The sequence below is a fragment of the Cardiocondyla obscurior genome, linkage group LG02 (genome assembly GCF_019399895.1).
Source record: "Cardiocondyla obscurior isolate alpha-2009 linkage group LG02, Cobs3.1, whole genome shotgun sequence".
Classification (NCBI taxonomy): Eukaryota; Metazoa; Arthropoda; class Insecta; order Hymenoptera; family Formicidae; genus Cardiocondyla; species Cardiocondyla obscurior.
The window spans coordinates 6,008,322-6,028,760 of NC_091865.1; the positions used below are offsets into that span (position 1 = coordinate 6,008,322).

Genomic DNA, 20,439 nt, shown 5'->3' on the forward strand with positions numbered 1-20,439 from the left:
TTTTCCAAAATTTCTAAATCATTAACAAATCTTTTAAAAAATGAAATTCCTTTCCATTGGGATATAGAACAAGAAGAAGCTTTCGAAATATTAAAACGAAAATTGTGCGAAGATCCGATCCTGCAATATCCTGATTTTTCGAGACCTTTCGTGTTAACAACCGACGCATCTGTGTGCACGTTTCAGCGGAAATGCACACTTCCGATTTCTTTGTGTGTGAGCAAACAGCTCAGCAATGAGCTCGGCACGGTGCTTTGACTTGAGGTCGACAATACAAAGAAAGGCGAAATTCTTATGGTCACAATTAACAAAGAGCAAAAAAATTATATTTACAAAAAAAATGATACAAAAAAAAACTATACAACGTAGAAGTAGGAAATCACGCGAGCAAGGTTGGCGGTGGTAACGGACGGAGATCTTCTGAGCTCGGCCTTCCCGACGGAAATCTTCGAGAGCGGTTGCTTTCCCGCCCGATCGTCGGAAATCTTCTCGCGAACGGCGGATATCTTGAACGCGGGCCGACAAATTGCGCGATCGCGACACCTTGCTCCGCGATTGTTCGTGTAACAAAAAAAGAAATAAAGCGAAAGGAAAACCTGATAAGAAAATTTAATGAAAGATCGCGGAGTATTCAGATAGAGACGGAACGGACCAATGCTCGCGGCCGAGAGAGAATATGCGACGAGTGAACCGTACGGTGACTACGTGAGAACTTCTTTCTTATTAGTATCGAAGTTCGAGCGAAACTGCCCGCGTTTCGGCAGAATCGGCCCTCGATCATCGGAAACATCGAAAATACAAAACAAACAGGTGACGAGATAACTAGTGAGAACCGGATTAATCCGACTCTAACGTATTGAACCTGTCGATGTAAACTAGAAGCGGTATTCGGCGACTGACAAAAATAACAAAGCATAAGCGAAGAACGCGGACGGATCGCGAATGCTAATGGAGAGTCAGCGAATTAAATAAAATTTCACAGATGATGAAACATACCGCCCGCCTCGAAATGGTATTTCAAAACGGAGCTGCTTCAAAAAAAGTATAATAAATGCCGCCCGCCATGCGGCGCGCAAACGCAACATAATCGTAATAGAACTGGCCCGCTGGCCTATGTACAATGAATTTTACATACAAGAAAAACGGTGACTTAAACCTAAGTAATACAATGCAACGCACGCAAAAAAAAATGACAAAATTTTAGTTCGACATCGGTGCGGTCTCGACGTCGATAGGTAGAACGCATACTTTAGAGATCGGACGCTTGAATTCTGACAACGCGGTTTTGACAGAAACGACGCGAACGAGTCCGTCTGACCCAGGGAAGCATTCCGTAATACGGCCGAGTTCCCACTTACAAGGGGGTAGCGCTGAATTTTTAAGGATAACTAGTTGCCCGGCTTTGAGAGCAGGCTGAGATCGGCGCCACTTTGAACGCTGCTGGAGAGTATTAACATAATCCATGTACCATAAAGACCAAAGTCGTTCAGTCATGTGACGGATGAGCTGCCATCGATTTAATCGATTTTCAGCACAATCGAGCGTAGATTCTTCCGGAGGGGCCGTAAGAGCGGACCCGATTAAAAAGTGGCCCGGAGTAAGGACGTCATAGGAGTCGCAAGAATCCGCTAAAGGGGCGAGCGGTCGGGAATTAAGGCACGCCTCGATTCGGCATAGAAGTGTTGAGAATTCCTCGAACGTGAGGGCATGAGATCCGATGACCCGCCGGAGATGATGCTTGACGCTCTTGACTCCTGCCTCCCACATGCCACCGAAGTGAGGAGCAGCCGGCGGGATGAAGTGCCAGGATATATTTTCAGTGGCATGAAGATTTAGAAATGACGGATCTCGGATTGCGGCGCAATAAGCGGAGCGTAATTCGCGGTCGGCACCGACGAACGTTGTGCCGTTGTCTGAATAAACGTGCGATGGAGGCCCGCGGCGAGAGCAAAAACGTGAGAATGCATTGAGAAATGCAGGAGTAGAATAATCTGGAACGAGTTCCAAATGAATTGCGCGGGTCGCCATGCAAATAAAAACAGCGATGTAACATTTTGTGGTTTTCACGCCGCGACCTCCGGAAGATCGAACGATGAAGGGACCGGCATAATCGAGGCCGCAATGTGAAAAGCAGCGTTTCGGGGCAGATACGCGACAGGAGGGAAGATCGCCCATTAATTGCAAAGGAGCAGTAGCTCGTTCTCGAACGCAGGTCACACACCTGTGAATGACGAATTTGGTTAAATTGCGAGCGCGGAGAATCCAAAATTCGCGACGCAAAGTATTTAGTGTGAGCTGCAGGCCGCCGTGCAAAGCGCGGAGGTGAGTGTACGAAATAATAAGTGTGACGAGAGTATGGGCCGCTAAGATAATCGGATGTCGAACAGTGAACGTGAGCGGGGCGCGGCGAATGCGACCACCAACACGGATGAGTCCATCTCGGTCGAGAAAGGCGTTGAGCGCGCTCAGAGGACTTGTCGTCGAAACTGGCCGATTTGAAGCCAGGGCTTGAAGCTCGCGAGAAAAGACAGCGGCTTGAATAAATTTTAACCAAAATAACTTGGCCGAGGAACACTCATGAGTTGTTAGCGCAACCGAAGGAGAGTCATGAGTCGATACATTGCGTCGGCGGCGGCAGCGCGTGATAAAACGGAGTAGAAATGCGGTGACGCGAATTAATTTAGGCCAAGACGAAAAGCGATCAGCTAAATCAAACGTAGCGGGCGAGGTGATCACGTGCGACGCGACAGTCCTTCGCTCCAACGGCGCGTCCGAGGGAATTGTCACTAACGAATCAGGCCAGTGTTCGCACGGCAGATTTAACCAAGAGGGTCCGTGCCACCATAACGAATGAGTGACCAGCTCTTTACCTAGTAATCCGCGCGAAGCACAGTCCGCGGGATTATCTCCGGTGACGACATGGCGCCAAGTAACGCCAGCAAGTCTTGATTGCACGTCCGCGACACGGTTTGCCACGAATGTTTTCCAGTGTGACGGCGGATGTCGCAACCACGCGAGCACGATCGATGAATCTGTCCAGCAGGTGATGCGAACGGTAAAGTCGGTGAACAAAGCGCGAGTAAATTCCATTAATTTGGCAAGCAGAACCGCGGCGGAGAGTTCAAGGCGCGGGATACTCAGCAGTTTGAGCGGAGCGACTTTTGATTTCGCGATTAGTAAGGAGGAAAGAATCTCTCCCGACTGTGATATTACACGCGAGTAGATTACGGCGGCGTAGGCTTCGCTGGAGGCGTCCGCGAATCCGTGCAGCTCGATAGTCCGCGAGGCAGCGTCAATTCCGACCCACCGCGGAATCTGAATGGAATTCAGATGTGAGAAATTCGAGTAGATGTTATGCCACCGAGATAAGATTTGCGGGGGACGGGATCGTCCCACGAGATCTTCAGCTTCCACAGATGTTGAATGATTATCTTAGCGCAGATAATCGTAGGAGTAACCCAACCCATCGGGTCGTATAATTTAGCGATCGTGGACAAGATTGAGCGCTTCGTACGTGGAACAGATTCGGGAGCGGAGATTCGAAACTGAAACTCGTCCGAAAAGGGCATCCAGTGAGTGCCGAGGATCTTTAATTGTTCGTCGGAAACAGGAATCGGGCTACACGCTAGCCCATGGTCGACGGGGTCGATATCGGATAGGAGTCGGGCCGAGTTGCTTGCCCATTTTCGCAATGTAAAACCGCCGCGCAGTAATAACGTCGTGAGCTGATCGCGCTTTTCGACGAGGTGATCGACCGTATCGGCGCCGAACAAGACATCGTCGACGTAGATGTGATTGTTCAGCACAGCCCGCGCGAGCGGAAATTCGTGACCATCGTCGTGCGCCAATTGCTTGAGCACGCGCAAGGCGAGAAACGGAGCACACGCTGTGCCGTACGTAACGGTTAATAATTGATACTCGCAAACATCGTCTCGCGAATCCGGCTGCCATAGAATGCGCTGAAAATCGACGTCCCTTTCATCGACAAGAATCTGGCGGTACATCTTGGCGATGTCCGCTGTGCACACGTACCGACATAATCGCCATTTAAAAATGATCGTCGGCAAATCACTCTGCAATTTCGGACCGGCGTACATTAGATCGTTTAGGCTGGAGCCATTTGTTGTGCGGCTGGACGCATTGAAAACGACGCGAATCCGAGAAGTTACGCTGTCGGGACGAAAAACGGGATGGTGCGGAATAAACACGGTTTGCCTATCCGACGGAGAAGCGAGACGCATATGCCCGAGCGATGCATATTCGTTCATGAAATCGCGATATTCCGAGGCCAAGTCCGGATTCGAACGAAACCGACGCAACAACGCGCGAATACAATTCAGCGCCCGTGATCTAGAATGCCCGATTTCGAGCGGAGGCGGATTCTTAAACGGGAGACGGACAACGTAACGACCATCGGGTCGGCGCGAATGCGAATTTACAAAATGCGATTCGCATTGCTCGTCCTCAATTGACGGCGCGTGGTGTTCGGGCGGCTCCTCACTGATCCAAAATCGCTCAAGCGCATCGGTGAGTTCGACGGCGTCGGTGTCTTGCTTGACCGAGAGATGAACGGCGATTCGGGGGGGTGGAAGAACACCGCTCGCATCGGAATCGCGAGCCCCGACAGGGCCCGAGAGAATCCAGCCGAATATTGAATTTTGCGCTATGAGTTGACCCGGCGCTCCTTTTTTCAACCCTTCTAAAATGATCTCGCTATAAATGTCCGCGCCTAAGATCATATTAATTGGCTCTCCGTTGGTGGGATCGACATCGGCAAATTTGAGTCCGCGAAGGTGTGACAGAGATTGGAGCCCCGACGCGCACCGCGGTGAATACGACGTTAGCTTCGGCAGAATCAACGCGAGAATTTCGAGCGACGGAGCACGATTTTCGACAGAAGAGATAACGACGCGAGTCGCGAATTTGTACGTGCCGGCGTTCTTACCGCCGACGGCGGAGATCGTAACAGGGCACCGAACTCGCTTGAGACGCAGTAGATTCGCGACTGACTCGGATACAAACGTCATTTCTGAGCCTTGGTCGATTAACGCACGAACGCGGAGTTCCCGACCAGAGGGACCGACAACAGAAATCCAAGCGGTGGCGAGCAAAACAGGGATCGCTTCCCGAGACGGAGCGCGTGACGCGACGAGCGATGTGACCTCCGCGTGAGGGCCATTCGCCTCAGAGACTTCTGTACCCGGCCTCTCCTGCGTCGAAGATGAGTGTGAGCCCTCGGAAGCGTCGTCGTGAAGCAACGAATGATGCCTCTGATGGCAAGTACGGCAAGTATACTTGCTAGGGCAATCACGACTTACATGATTCCCGCCTAAGCAGTTAAAACAACGTTTATGCGTTTGCACAAGACTGCGACGATGGCTCAAACTCCCTTTCACAAATGACGGACAAGAGTTAAAATAATGTCGAGCTTGGCAAATCGGGCATCGAGAGGCCGGACCCGCTGGTGAGGACACATGATGCGCATTTGCGGGAGCGGAGACGGGTGAGACGGCAGCGGCCGGTACGGGCGCGAGATTCGAAGATGCTGTGGACGCAGTTATTTTGCGAGGGGACGGCTTGGCAACGATCTGGCGTGACGCAGGAACGACCAGATCGTCCAGCGCGCGGCGACGATGTCGAAGAAACTCGAGTAAGTCCGTATACGACGGAAGATCATCGGAATCACTTGTTTTTATGCTCCACGATTTTCGCGACGACGCATCGAGGCGCTGACAAATGATGTGCACCAAGATATCGCTCCACAAATCCTTCGGTCGCCGATTTAGATTTTTCAGTGAGGTGAGCGACGAGGTGACTTTATCCAGTAAAGCTTGTAAATCTCCTGCGGACTCTCGCGAAATAACGGGGAGATTAAGCAGCGTGGACAAATGCGTGCGAATTAACCGTCGCTTGTTCTCAAACCGCGAGTTTAAGGCCTGCCAGGCGCTGTCGAAATTGTCCGCGGTGACAGCGAGATCGCGAACGCATTCAAGGGCGCAACCAGTGAGGCACGATAACAGGTAATGCATGCGCGCAAAATCCGTTAGATCGCGGTTCTGAATAATCAGCGAATTAAAACGGTCGCGAAATTGTTCCCATTTATCTAAATTGCCATCAAACGGAGGCAAGGAAATCGGCGGTAGATGGGACAGAGAGAAATTCGACCGAGCGTGACCAGACGACGAGTCAGTGCCTGTTTGATTTAAACTCACGGCCGGCGGTTCCAATGTTTCCAGCGACTCGTTCATGAAGTCTAAGGCACTCTGATAGGCGTCCTCAACGGCATCATAGATGTTGTCCTTGAAGTAGGAAATCGACAGCTTTGTTTCATCCGTGATGGAATTAAGCAGCTCAGAGTGCCCGCGGAAGAACAGCGCCCAGTTTTCTTTAAGGGAGGTGATCCGAGACCGCAAGGTGGCAGATGTGACATTGGCACGACCCAATTTTTTCAGGTTGTCAACTGCGCGCACGATTGATCGTTGCAATTGTCCTTGCGTGAGCAACAATTGCTTCGCAGCCTCAGCCATGACGAGCGAAAGAGAATTGCACGGGAGAAGCACACGCGCCGAATCCGGCTCGAAGGACCACTCAATTTATGTGCACGTTTCAGCGGAAATGCACACTTCCGATTTCTTTGTGTGTGAGCAAACAGCTCAGCAATGAGCTCGGCACGGTGCTTTGACTTGAGGTCGACAATACAAAGAAAGGCGAAATTCTTATGGTCACAATTAACAAAGAGCAAAAAAATTATATTTACAAAAAAAATGATACAAAAAAAACTATACAATGTAGAAGTAGGAAATCACGCGAGCAAGGTTGGCGGTGGTAACGGACGGAGATCTTCTGAGCTCGGCCTTCCCGACGGAAATCTTCGAGAGCGGTTGCTTTCCCGCCCGATCGTCGGAAATCTTCTCGCGAACGGCGGATATCTTGAACGCGGGCCGACAAATTGCGCGATCGCGACACCTTGCTCCGCGATTGTTCGTGTAACAAAAAAAGAAATAAAGCGAAAGGAAAACCTGATAAGAAAATTTAATGAAAGATCGCGGAGTATTCAGATAGAGACGGAACGGACCAATGCTCGCGGCCGAGAGAGAATATGCGACGAGTGAACCGTACGGTGACTACGTGAGAACTTCTTTCTTATTAGTATCGAAGTTCGAGCGAAACTGCCCGCGTTTCGGCAGAATCGGCCCTCGATCATCGGAAACATCGAAAATACAAAACAAACAGGTGACGAGATAACTAGTGAGAACCGGATTAATCCGACTCTAACGTATTGAACCTGTCGATGTAAACTAGAAGCGGTATTCGGCGACTGACAAAAATAACAAAGCATAAGCGAAGAACGCGGACGGATCGCGAATGCTAATGGAGAGTCAGCGAATTAAATAAAATTTCACAGATGATGAAACAATCTGGAATAGCAGTAGGAGGCATATTATCTCAGGGCGAAATAAATAAGGATCTTGCTATGCTAGCTTATGCCTCTAAAACTTTAACTGACAATGAATTAAAATATGATACTTATGAGAAGAAAGCTTTAGCCATTGTATATTGTGTTAAACATTTTAGACCATATTTATACGGGTGAAAATTTACATTGGTAACAGACCACAAACCATTGTTGTTTAAAAATGCACAGAATGCTAATATGAGAATTTTAAGATGGCGATTAAAATTAGCCGAATATGAATACGATGTTGTATACAGGGTGATTCAAAACAAGTATATAGTCCCTGAAGGTACGTATTCTAGAAAAAATTCTAAGACGATTTTTCCTTTTGCAAAAATTTATCTGAAGCTAGTTTCGGAGTAAATAAATAAAATATTTAGCGTTTCACCGATCGGATACATGTGGTAGCCAGGGACGTCTCAATTACAGCGAACAAGCGATCGGCAATTCACGATCCGCTATATTATCGCGTAGACAAGCCCGGATTTGTTTTAACGTGTTCGGACTTGTTTCTACCAGTCTGAAAATATTGTTTATTTAATTCGCGCACATAATCCGACATGAAAATTGCTCGATGACACAAAGGTTACGTACGTATTAGTCGTTAAATCGTAATCTGATTTATTGCGTAAAAGTCGATAGTAAAACAGAAAATTGTTAAATAATGAATTAAAGAAGATGTTAATCGTACGAAATATTTGGTTGCCCTTAAAAGGGCAGATTTGCCTTTTTCTGCTTTATAAGAAATATTCGAAGTGGCCATCGTTCATCCTTACGCAAGCTGCCCGAAGAATAACGCCAGGATGCGGATGCCTTTCTCGATTAGGGTATAATTTGGCATAATAATATTTTCAGACTGGTAGAAACAAGTCTGAACACGTTAAAAACAAATCCGGGCACGTTAAAACAAATCCGGGCACGTCTACGCGATAATATCGCGGATCACGATTTGCCGATTGCTCGCTCGCTATAATTGAGACATCCCTGGCTATCACATGTATCCGATCGGTGAAACGCTAAATATTTTATTTATTTACTCGGAAACTAGGCTTCAAATAAATTTTTGCAAAAGGAAAAATTGTCTTAGAATTTTTTCTAGAATACGTACCTTCAGGAACTATATACTTGTTTTGAATCACCCTGTATAGTAAGTACATGTGAATTTTTCACACTATTTCAGATGGGACAAACGCTTGGGTTAATCCTAGCGATCCTAAGCACAATAATTTGCAAAACGAGGGCCATAATAGGATACGATTGTGGTTTTGCTACTGCCAATCTGACGACGCTCTCCTTGATTGACGTCGAAGAGTGTAATATACCCACAGACATCTATAATATACTAGACTGTTAAGTTCGTTATATATTCCCCAGATCGCGTGTACCCAAAAGCTATGTACTTATAAGGCACATAGGCGGCGGACTTAATAACCTATTGGAATTTTTATGTACTTTTTGGAAAGAATTAAGTTCGACGCCTATGGATTACGTAGCATACATATACATGACGAAACATGTGAACGTATTAATGTGGTAGTGGAATGTAGTGGAATAACGTAAGTATAGTACACAATAATGAATTTATTGGCATTATTTATTAACATAAAATGAATTTAATTTGCGTATAATCATTATTAATTTAATATTAATAAAATTTTTTTAATTATGCAACATAACCTAACTGTATTTTATATTTCTAAAACTTTTTTAGATTACATTTTTATTAATTGGTGAAATATTAAAGAAAGGATTCTGTACAAAATGATAAAGTGTGTTGTTAAAGGTTGCACAAGTGTTTACACTAAAGGATGTGGCATACATTTCTTTTTGTAAGTATAATCTTAATCTTAATTTTCTTTATTTTTATTAATTAATTGTTAAAACATTAATTTTATTTAGATTTCCAATACAAAATTCAGAGCTATTAAAACAATGGATACATAAAATAGGAAGAAGCAATTAGTAACCATCTACTGCAAGTAGAGTATGCCATTTACATTTTGAAACATTAGATTTTGTGGATACTCCAGGTATTAAGAGAAAAATCTTAAAAAGAAATGTTACACTTTCCCAAAATTTAGTATACAAAGAAATAAAAGAAAATCAAAATCTTTTGAGTGATTTATATGCAGCAATTGAGAAAGGTAAGTCCAATTTTAAAATTACATATATTTAAATAATTTAACTTGATAAGAGATTTAATAACTAATATACACACACATATACTATATTATACAGGGTGTTTGAAATAAGGTTTTCTTCCCGGTAACTGTAGATAGATATCGGGAATACAAATCGAAAAGTCAGATATCATTTAGTAAAATTCGTAACCGTTACCGAGTAAGAAATTACTGAATTTTGACGAATTAGCGCGGAGCACATAATAAGTCGGGCGCGGCAGGTGAGAGCGGGTGGGCCTTAGGGAGAGAACGGGGGTGAAACCCGTGCGATAATTGTGGGGTGGGGGTGGGAGGAGTCAACGCGTGGTGTGATAGACAATTGTCGCGCGGCGTTTCACCCCCGTTCTCTCCCTAAGGCCCACCCACTCTTACCTGCCGCGCCCGACTTATTATGTGCTCCGCGCTAATTCAGTAATTTCTTACTCGGTAACGGTTACGAATTTTACTAAATGATATCTGACTTTTCGATTTGTATTCCCGATATCTATCTACAGTTACCGGGAAGAAAACCTTATTTCAAACATCCTGTATATGCAGAGCACAAATTATACAGGGTGTCCCAGATCAGTGGACGATGCCGAAAATGATAGGTAGATTTAATCGCATTAAAACAAAAAGTCCTTTACCATTTTAAAAAATTCTCAATAGTTTTCAAGAAAAAAATTAAAATACAGGGTGTCCCAGACATAACGAAGGATACTGGGAGAATAGATAGAATTGTATAGGCGTTGGAAAAACCTTTGATAATGTCATCATACCTTTCTGCTGCTGGCCATTGTATTACTTTCGACGAAAGACTGTACAATGCCTTGGTGACTCGGCGTACAGCTCTTATAGCTTTCTCTTGTAGCCTTTCCAACTCCAAATCTTTAATGAATGGATCTGAAATAATAATTCGTATTAACTATATTTTATTAATAATATTCTATGTTTTATATATTTCTCGAGAATCGCTCCGAGTAAGCTTAACACACCCCGGATGTGTTCGTGAAGACACCGTCGTGCAACTCGACACATTACTTTTCTTCTAATATATGTATATTAAAAGAGGAAGACAGTCCCAGGTTGCACAAACGACGTCTCCGTAAACGCACCCGGGTGTGTTGGATTCACTCGAAGAGACTTCCAAGATACAAAAAAAACAATACTAATAATATAAATAGTATTTTATACCTGTAACTGTCTGGCGTTGCCATACGCCATAAGGTAAGTAAAAATTGTTTGTCTGGTGCTATTATATCATTGCCACTTCCACGTTTTTGTTATTGTTCTGCAAATAGACTTAAAATATATTCAAATGTATCTGGTTGTAATCTGAAAAATGCAAAGAAATAAAATAATATGTTGCACCGGAGCGGTGCACGGGGTCCGTCCTCCGAATATTACACTTTCCAGTGTAATAGGTGGCACGGAGTTTTGTAAAAATAAATATACTTTTAGTCGTATAAAGTATATTGGTGAGTTTATTTCTCCTTGATGTTTCAGTGATAGAGTTACGAGTCGCTACCTCGAACTCCCGAACTGACTTGCACGAGCTTCGGAGCTCGTGCATTATATATTATTATTTTTTAGTCTTGTCAGCGAAATAGCAGAAGGAAGTGGCCGCGTGCCCTACTGCCTTCTGCTGATAGCGCGTGATGTCGAAAGGTTGACAAGATGGATTCTTGAGCTCAGCAGATTCCAACAGTTTGGTAATCTGCTGAGTTGTGTATAAAAATGTGTCGCGCGTGGTGGTCAATGACCAGCGTGCGCTGTCGGGTTACAACAAATAATATATGTTCTTTGCAAAGATATATGTAATTGTGTTTAACAGAAATATAAGAAAATAGTAACTTTACCTGAAATGACTCTTGAATTCATTTGTATTAAATTGTGGTACAATTCGTTCTACAAAGTTGTCAATTTTTGGAATTCGCAATTGTAACTTTTTATGTTTATGCTTCCAAACTTCAAAATATATTAATGCAGACAATATTTCATCTTCTTCATCGTCTAAATAGGGTGGAATGTTGAAGAAATTATTTGCAATATACATTACAGCAGGAAATGGTAAATTTGCCATCTTGTCACTATTTCATTTATGTCACACAACAACTCCCACATAACAATTCGTCGTCTAGGGCCACTGAATTTCGTAGATGCAGCACTATAAATATTGCCCACTTTTAGAGTCTATGTACCTATCACTAATAAAAGAAACTGTCTTTACTTATGACTTGTAAACTTAAGTCCAATATCACTGTTTTGTTTTATCTTAATATCACACATGTATTTCCGTTAATACAATAGAATCACATCTTGTTAGCTATTTTTTCTAAAATATTCAATAATCTATCTTGACGATTTATAAACTCTTCATGCATTTTTTTTCTTTCTTCTTTGGTCTCTTGTAGAAGAGTCATTAATCTTTCTAATGCAGGTTTCTCAGTTGTTTTCCTATCTAAAATCAGAGCAAAAATAATAACGAAATAAATACATTTTATATTGTTTTATATATTTTTTTAGTTTTTTTACTCTAAATAATTTGTACTTACGTTTGCGAGGTTTATCCGCTAAAAGAGATGGCGAAGGTGATCTTAGACTTAAAGAACTGCTGTTAGAATTATAAGAAGTTGATGCCACATTAGACGTATCTAATGTAAGAACCGGAATCATCCATGGCTTGTGTCCAAATAAGTCATCCATTAGCTGAAAAATACATAAGTTTTATTTATCTCATTTTAACACGTTAGCTACCAATGTCTCACATTTGAATATGACCTTATTCTGTTCTACAACGCCAGTGTATCATAACTGACTTATTCGAATATTAAAATAACATAGAAATGTGTTATTTTAATATTTGAATAAGTCAGTTATGATACACTGGCATAGTGAAACAGAATATTCATGTCATATTCACCTGTAAGGTACTGGCAGCTAACGTGTTAATTTTAATTTAAAAATCTAATAATAAATAAATAATTGAGTACAATTTTACCTTAAAATGGAACCAGCTGGGTTTATTGATGTCGCTTTTATTAGTATTTTTCTCTTTGTTATATGTATAACTTGCGTAATCTAAAAGTAACATTTTATTTTACATATCTTAAACTATTTCTACAGAGATAATTTTTAAACATTTTAAACTTACCTGTCTGTAATCCAAACAAAAGGTGCAGATACTCGGCAGTAGATAGAACTTCGCTTATTAAATTTTTGCAGATTCTCGAAATTTGCTGTATCAGCAAAAATAACATGTGATTTTTGCTACCAATGCTACGTAAGATGGTCCGTTTGCGTAGCGTTGGTCGCGTTGGCAGCGCCAATGGACCACTATTAAGGAGCGTTTAGAGCGAAAGCTTTGGGAGCGTTTAGAAGCAGTGACTGGACCGTACCCTGTATTGGCTGAGTTTACAAGTGTCGGTCGGTTGAGGATCCCAAAATGTTTGACCACCTTCCATATCGATGCAATGAGATTTTTTAAGAGCACACACTATTCTTGACCTCAATATTACTTGATTTGTATTTAGTCGTACGTCGGCTGCGTAATTTTGTAAAGTGATTTTAATAGTGCCCAGCACTATAACATCTAACCAAGTTCCATAAGGATCGGAATATGAAGATTCCGCGCATTCTCCTTCGCTATCTACGTTTCCAGCTAATATTATCGGACGGCTGACTGTAGAGTTCGTTCTTATTCCCGTAATTAAAGTTCTGCTAATAATGAGTGATCCGTCATTTTGCATACGCTTACATGCGTCTCGCGATACTTCATGGATGTACGAAAATTTGCCATTTCGCACATCACTCGTATGCGAGAACATGCCGCATCTCCTTACCGTGCGGTCTATTTCCACTTTACACTGTATAACTTCTACAGTTTTAAAATCATCTTTTTGCAACAATTGTAGGTATACTTTATGAATGGTATTTACTATTACGAGTGGTATATCCACAGACATCTATATTGTACTAGACTGCTAACTCGAAGTTACTAGGCGTCCCAATATATAATGTACAAGTTGTACATGACATAGTGTAGCCGGCGGCGATGGGTAGCAATAAAGTTACTATCTAATGTAGTTTTAGATTCTTTATTGGGCCTGTTCTCCGATCCTACCTCGACCGCTGTTACTTGCCGACTCTCCGAGACGAGCGTGTGCTCGGCTAGCAGACGTTACATTTTAGAAGGACTCGTGCTGCTCTCGTGTGTTCACTTATATGAACTAATCGGTCTTGCCACCTTTATACGTGAAACTCGCAGGCGGCCAACTTAAATCTAGTCGCCTAGCGACCTAGCCCTTACAGCTCGGCCAGCCTGACTGCACGGCGACTCGCAAGTGATATGGCCGCCTAGAAGTCGGACAGCCATATGGCGCGTGCTATAACGTGGCTACAACACAGGTGAGTCTTTTCTAATTAATTTAATTAACGCCCGCTGGCTCGCCCTTATGCTAGATTAACACCTTGTCAACATTTCGTTCACGGTGCTCCCGCACCTACACCTACGACTCGCTTGTCGTTTGCGTCGCATAACGCCGTCTCGCCTAATTAATTTAACAAAGGTTCGCCCATTGTCATGAAGCCCATATACAAAAAAGTAGAATATGTATATATACAACGCAGGTTAATAATTGATTTGTAGAAGAAATAATGGGTAAATGGCCTACAATGGCCAACGCGTGCGGTATCGCGTATACAAAAAAAATAAAAATTCCGCTAACTAAACAAAGTAATTAACATAATGTGCGCGTAATTCGCAAACTAAATTAACATCAAATCGCACGGTTTTCCTGCCGATGCCTCGCAGGCCGACTAATACATATCTATATCTAGGCTTTATCGAAACTTAATTACAGTGATTTTTTTCCGGTTAATGTAAAAATGCTATGGCTCCAAGGCCCTTTATACTTTTTCGAATGGTTTGAGCTTATCGGCGCTTAGAATTGTATTATACACTTTGCCGTGGAGCTCCATACCAGGCACTTCTGTCACCACGTATCTCCCGTTATTCAGTACTTTTGAAATTACATACGGACCCTTATAATGAGACTTTAGCTTCCGAGACTGACCCGGACGATTCTGAGTGTCTCTTACAAGAACTAATTGTTGTTCACGGTACAATGTGGGCTTTTTGTGCGACGCGTCGTAGTAAACCTTATTGTACGCTCTGATTCTTTCAGTGGCCTCGACAGCCAAATCGCGCGCCTTTTCTCGCTCGTCACTAATTTGACGATCAATGCCGGCTAGCCGGTCCACGAGCTCCTTGACATCCCGGTCGGCATGATTGCGTTGATCATACCATAATAGAAGTTTACTCGGGGTATCGTTTAACGACGCGTGCTTGGTGTTGTTTATCACGTACTGCACCAAGGGTACGCTTTCGTGCCATGACGTCTCGCTGCCCGCCGCCTTCGTCAACGACGTCTTTATGAATCGGTTCACGCGCTCAACAATGCCGTTTGCCCACGGCGACGCTACGGCTACTCTACGCACCGCTATCCTGCGCTTTTCGGTAAAGTTTACGAACTCGTTCGCAGTAAAAGCTGTTCCGCGATCCGTAACCAAAGCTTTAGGCGTACCGAATATGTCAAATAATAATTTTAACTGTGTTATAGTTTCCTTGGCCGTGGTGGAACGAGTGGTCATCAGCCACGTATACCGGGTGAACGCCTCGACTACTACGAGGATATGCCGAAATCCTCCTGACTCAGGCAAGGGACCGAAATGATGAACATGTACAATTTCGAATGGTGAGTACGGCCCTTTAACTAAATTTAATTCTCCTTCTCTTGAGTGTCCTGAAGCATTGGCCGTTAAACAAACAATGCAGTTATCTAAGTATCGTTTAACTTGCTTCCTCATGTTAGGAAACCAATAAGTGTTTTTTATGCCTTCTAGCGTCTTGTCAAAACCGCAGTGGGCCATCTCATCATGGTAAATTCGACATACGGGGTTCACCATCGCTTCTGGTACGTAAAATCTCGCCCTATCTTCGCCTGTCTTATACACTAATCCTTCGATTAACTTAAATTTATCGCTTTCTGCTTTTTCCAGATTCTGGGCAAGCTCCTGAATGTTCGGATCCTGAAGCTGCCTGAAAATTGACTCTGCTTCCAGAGGCAAGGCATCTACTAAAGCCACCTGCCTGCTTAGGGCATCGACATGCGTCATCTGTCGACCTGGACGGTGAGTCAGTTTAAATCTATAGTTCTGTAGCGCGAGAGTCCATCTGGCTATACGAGGGTTTAAATTTGCTTTAGTTACTGCGTGCACAAGTGCGTTGCAATCTGTAACTACAGTAAAATCGAGCCCATATAAATATATGTGAAACCTTTCCATTGCCCGTACCACGGCTAGCATTTCAAGTTCAAAACTATGATACTTGTTTTCAGATTGATTCGTTGCCTGACTAAAATAGGCAATGGGAGCCCACCCTTGGCACGGCTGTCGCTGCACGAGGACTGCAGCAAGCCCTTGGCCACTGGCATCAGTATGCAACTGGGTTTCTAATTCTGGATCATAGATCCTCAACACAGGGTATGATTTTAGTTCTCTTTTGAGTGTTTCAAAGGCTTGACTACAAGCTTGGTCAAACTTGAATTCTGAATTCTTTTTCAGTAGATTATAAAGGGGTTTGGCCTTCACCGCGAAGTTCTGTATGAACTTCCTGAAGTAACTGGCCAGACCTAAAAACCTCTGGACCTCGTGCACAGAACTAGGCCTGGGAAATCTGTCGATGGCTTCCGTATGCCGAGGACTTAGAGTCATGCCTTTCTCATTTAGTATGTATCCAAGGTACTGTACCTCTTTCTTTAGAAACTGACATTTCTTTAGATTTAATTCAAAGCGATACTTTTTCAATAAGGTTAAGGCTTCTTTAAGTGACTCCAAATTCTCTTCCACAGATTTCGAGGCGATCATAATGTCATCGATATAAACGCTGGCTTTATCCTGACGGATTAACGGTTGCAGCACGTGAACTAGGCGCTTTTGAAATTCCGCCGGACTCTCGCAAAAACCAAAAGGTAAGCGTTTGAACTCGTACTGCCCGTCGGGCGTCGCGAACGAAAAATACTTTGTGTCAGCCGGGTTTACTTTAATCTGATGAAAGCCGTCTTTCATATCTAATACAGTGTAAATCTTTTTGTTTCCCAGGGAGGACAGACAGTCTTCTATTCTCGGAAACGGGTACTTTTGCTTAGCCACTCGGCTGTTCAAAGGCCGGAGATCTACGCAAAGACGTACGGCCCCGTTCCGTTTCTGCACCGGCACGACCCGGGCACAATACGGTGAGTTACTCGGCTGTATTATATCGCGTTCTAACAAATCGTCTATTATTTTACGAATTTCTAGTCTCTGTACATGTGCAAATTTTCGCGGCGAGTACGCATACGTTGAAAAGTCTTTTAGGTTTATTCTCACGTTATAATTATCATCCACGTACGGAATTTCAGCTGCCTCTATTTCTCGCACCAATGTTTTCATTTTTTCGTCTATTTCAGGACCGAAGTCGGTGTGTATATTTTCGACGGAACTTTCCGACGCTGTTGCTACCTCGCATACATCGAATTTCGGCAACAACAGTGTTTCTCCTTGGCTAGCCCAAGAATTCGGTATGTAAACCAACTTTACTTTGTTTGCTTCTAGGAAGTCACGTCCTATTAGCATGTCTAGCTTGAACTTGTTATTTTTCAGTATATAAGGTTCAAATTGAAATTCTAAATTGGGCCATTGTTCCAAGATAATGAACGTTTTTATTTTTCCGTAGGTTTTAATGGGCGTAGCGTTAAGCGCTTGAAACTGGCTTTCCGACGCATCGGGTTTTGAGCCATTACAAAACTCTGCCCAAACGTTCTCCCGAATGAAAGATACCGGGCTGCCCGTGTCTACTAATGCCCGTAAATTACAATTATTTTTATACATCTTAATTATTCTAACTGGTCGCTCGCTTACGCTTAATCTAACGCCGCTTTCCGCAACCACCGCAATGACTTCATTCTCCGATGTTTCAGGTAGATCCTCTTCTACGGCTGCGACGCGGACTGCATTCCGCTGCTCGGTGCCGCTGTCCCTGGGCTGCAATGCTGGGCACTCCGGCCTCCGGTGTCCCGGCGCCTTGCAATGGAAACATCGAATATCCGGATTCCTGGCTGGCATACTCGGCCGCTCCGCCTTCTCGTACCGAGGCCTTTCGGTACGTCCGCTCTCGGCCCTCGAACCGGGATCCTTAGATTTAAACAAGTTTTTATTAGAATATGTTTGTCTTTTAGGAGCTTCACTCGACGCGGCCGTGATTCTACGCATCTCTTCCAAGAACTCCTCTACTGTCTCTACTTTGATCGTGGCGGCCGTCGCCCGGAGGGACGCCTTCCCTATTCCGCCCACTAGCAAATTAATTGAATCGCGCACAGGTAAATTTAGTCTTTTAATTAACGCGAGCTTATTTATCGCGTACGCGTGGAAAGTTTCTCGCGAATAGTTCCACCGGCGAGCTTCAATCTTTTGCATTTGTTGGTAGAACGGCGTGCGGTTCTCAAAGATGCGCACCAAGGCCTCCTTCAGCGCCTGCCACGATTGCAGTACTGGGCCCGTCTGGAATTCGTACCAGGTTTTCGCCTCCTTGACGAATTTACTGGATGCCGCCAGCAAAACGGCTCCCGGCGCAACCCGATGAATTTGCGCTATCTGGTCGACGCGTTCGACCCACGCCAAGACATTTTCATCCTCTGCGCCTCCAAAAGTAGGTATTTGTTGCGCTATAATTCTTACTGAGTTAAACGGCGTGTACGTTACCTCAGAATATGAATTATTTCCGTTGCTTACAATTTCCACAGGAATTTCTGCCGGCTGCTCCTCCAGCTGCTCGGCTACGTGCTCCTCTAGATGCTCGGCTACGTGCTCCTCCAGATGCTCTGCTGCGTTCTCAGCCGGTCCGCTGTACATCGGCACCGTTACGGCTCCAGGTTGCTGCAGCAGCTGCCTCACCTGGTCCAGCAAAAGCTGGTTCTGCTGCCGGATCTGCTCCGAGAAGACCGCGATGAGATCTGCTACCGGGCGCTGGACCTGCATCCGCTGCCTTGGCCCCGCGGGGGGTGCGGACTTCGTTGACCGAGCCGTCGCCTCCTCCTCTTCGTCGCAGGACTGCTCCGCTCCGCTGGGTCCATCACCGGCGCCTTGGTCCCTCAGGTACTTAAGCATAGCTTCCACATATGCCTCCTTATTTCCGGTAACAATCAACTCACGCTTCTTTGCTTCTTTTTTCAGAGCTTCTACAGTCATGCCTTGCAGGCGTGATCGCTCCGTTTCCTCATCGAAGTCGGTCATCGCTTAGCCGCTTCGACTCTGACCAGGACTCTCTGCAACTCCGGATCAGGTTGCTGATACACGTAGGAGGCTGCTTACTGCGTGGCCTGCTCCTTTGCTGCCTATACTTCCGGATACCCGTATAGGTAGCACGTGTTACCTGGACTTGCTCCGATTTTTTGTCTTCTGCTCCTGCGTCTTCTGCTCCTCTTTGAAGGAGACGGAAGAAAACCTTTGGTAATCCCACTTCTGAGATTATTTCTGTAGCCGGCGGCGATGGGTAGCAATAAAGTTACTATCTAATGTACTCTTAGATTCTTTATTGGGCCTGTTCTCCGATCCTACCTCGACCGCTGTTACTTGCCGACTCTCCAAGACGAGCGTGTGCTCGGCTAGCAGACGTTACATTTTAGAAGGACTCGTGCTGCTCTCGTGTGTTCACTTATATGAACTAATCGGTCTTGCCACCTTTATACGTGAAACTCGCAGGCGGCCAACTTAAATCTAGTCGCCTAGCGACCTAGTCCTTACAATAGTAACCGAATGGAATGTGTCGTCTGCTTACTGTATACATCAGTATACATATGCGGCACAGCATTACAATCTTTCTTTCTGTTTTTTTTTAATATGCAATAAATTATAAAGCGCAATAACAAAGTGTGTGAAATGACGGGTTCAAAACAATTTCGGTTTTAAATCGGTTATATTTAGTCTCTTTACAAAAGAAATGTTTGTTGTGCGCGACGGCGTCGCAAAAACTCTAAACGTGCAGCACGCGATTAAATCGAGACACTTGTCTCACGATACTCGACGCGTCGAGAAATGACAAATCGCAAAAAACGGGGAATCCGCACTCTGTTTTCAAAACGACTGTGTGGCGACCAAAGAAGCCGCTCCTTTTATACCGAGAAAAGGCCCAGAATTTTCGGGAAAGTGCCGGCGCCGATAACACGCTATTATGAAGTGATCTAAATCGCTTCAGGTGAGTTTACCGGCGTGACCGCGGCATAAACAGCGTAAAGGTGAGGTAACACGATGCTCACCACGGCGTGTTAAACATATTGTTGCCGAGGCTGGCGTTGAAGCCAGCTGTTCGGCACGCGGGCGCGGCGTGATCCACGCGACATCGACTCGCTAAGCGGTGACCGCGACTGTAATTATTTTCCTTTCCGAACATCCCGCCCGCCTCGCGAATTACTAAAGACAATGACGCATCGCCGGAATGAATTTACAAGAGTTGATTCGCGATTAACACAACATCATGTGCACTGCGCCCAAGCAAGAACGACGCCTCTCAGAGCAGAGAAGCGATGCACGCAAGAAAAATGAACTGAAATGAAGTCACGTCACAATGATGCTGCATCGCAGAGCAGCCTGAACAATGCTCTGGGTGGTAAAACATGCACCACCCAGAACAAAAAGGGGATCGTGGCGGGCGGGAAGAAAGGAGGATTCCCCCCTCCTCCCACCCCTGCCGCTGGAGTACCTATGGAGGTGGACACAGCACCGTCCACC

At 44.7% G+C, this 20,439-nt stretch overlaps 2 protein-coding genes across 2 annotated transcripts; both read right to left on the reverse strand.

The window, feature by feature from the left end:
- Positions 1-1,200: 1,200 nt before the first annotated feature.
- LOC139113005 (uncharacterized) lies at positions 1,201-1,767 on the reverse strand. Its single transcript, XM_070673912.1, has one exon. The coding sequence runs from the start codon at positions 1,765-1,767 to the stop codon at positions 1,201-1,203; it is 567 nt and encodes a 188-aa protein (XP_070530013.1).
- A 1,559-nt stretch (positions 1,768-3,326) lies between these two features.
- LOC139113009 (uncharacterized) lies at positions 3,327-6,527 on the reverse strand. Its single transcript, XM_070673916.1, has one exon. It carries the CDS (start codon positions 6,525-6,527, stop codon positions 3,327-3,329), a length of 3,201 nt encoding a protein of 1,066 aa, XP_070530017.1.
- Between the last annotated feature and the right edge of the window lie 13,912 nt (positions 6,528-20,439).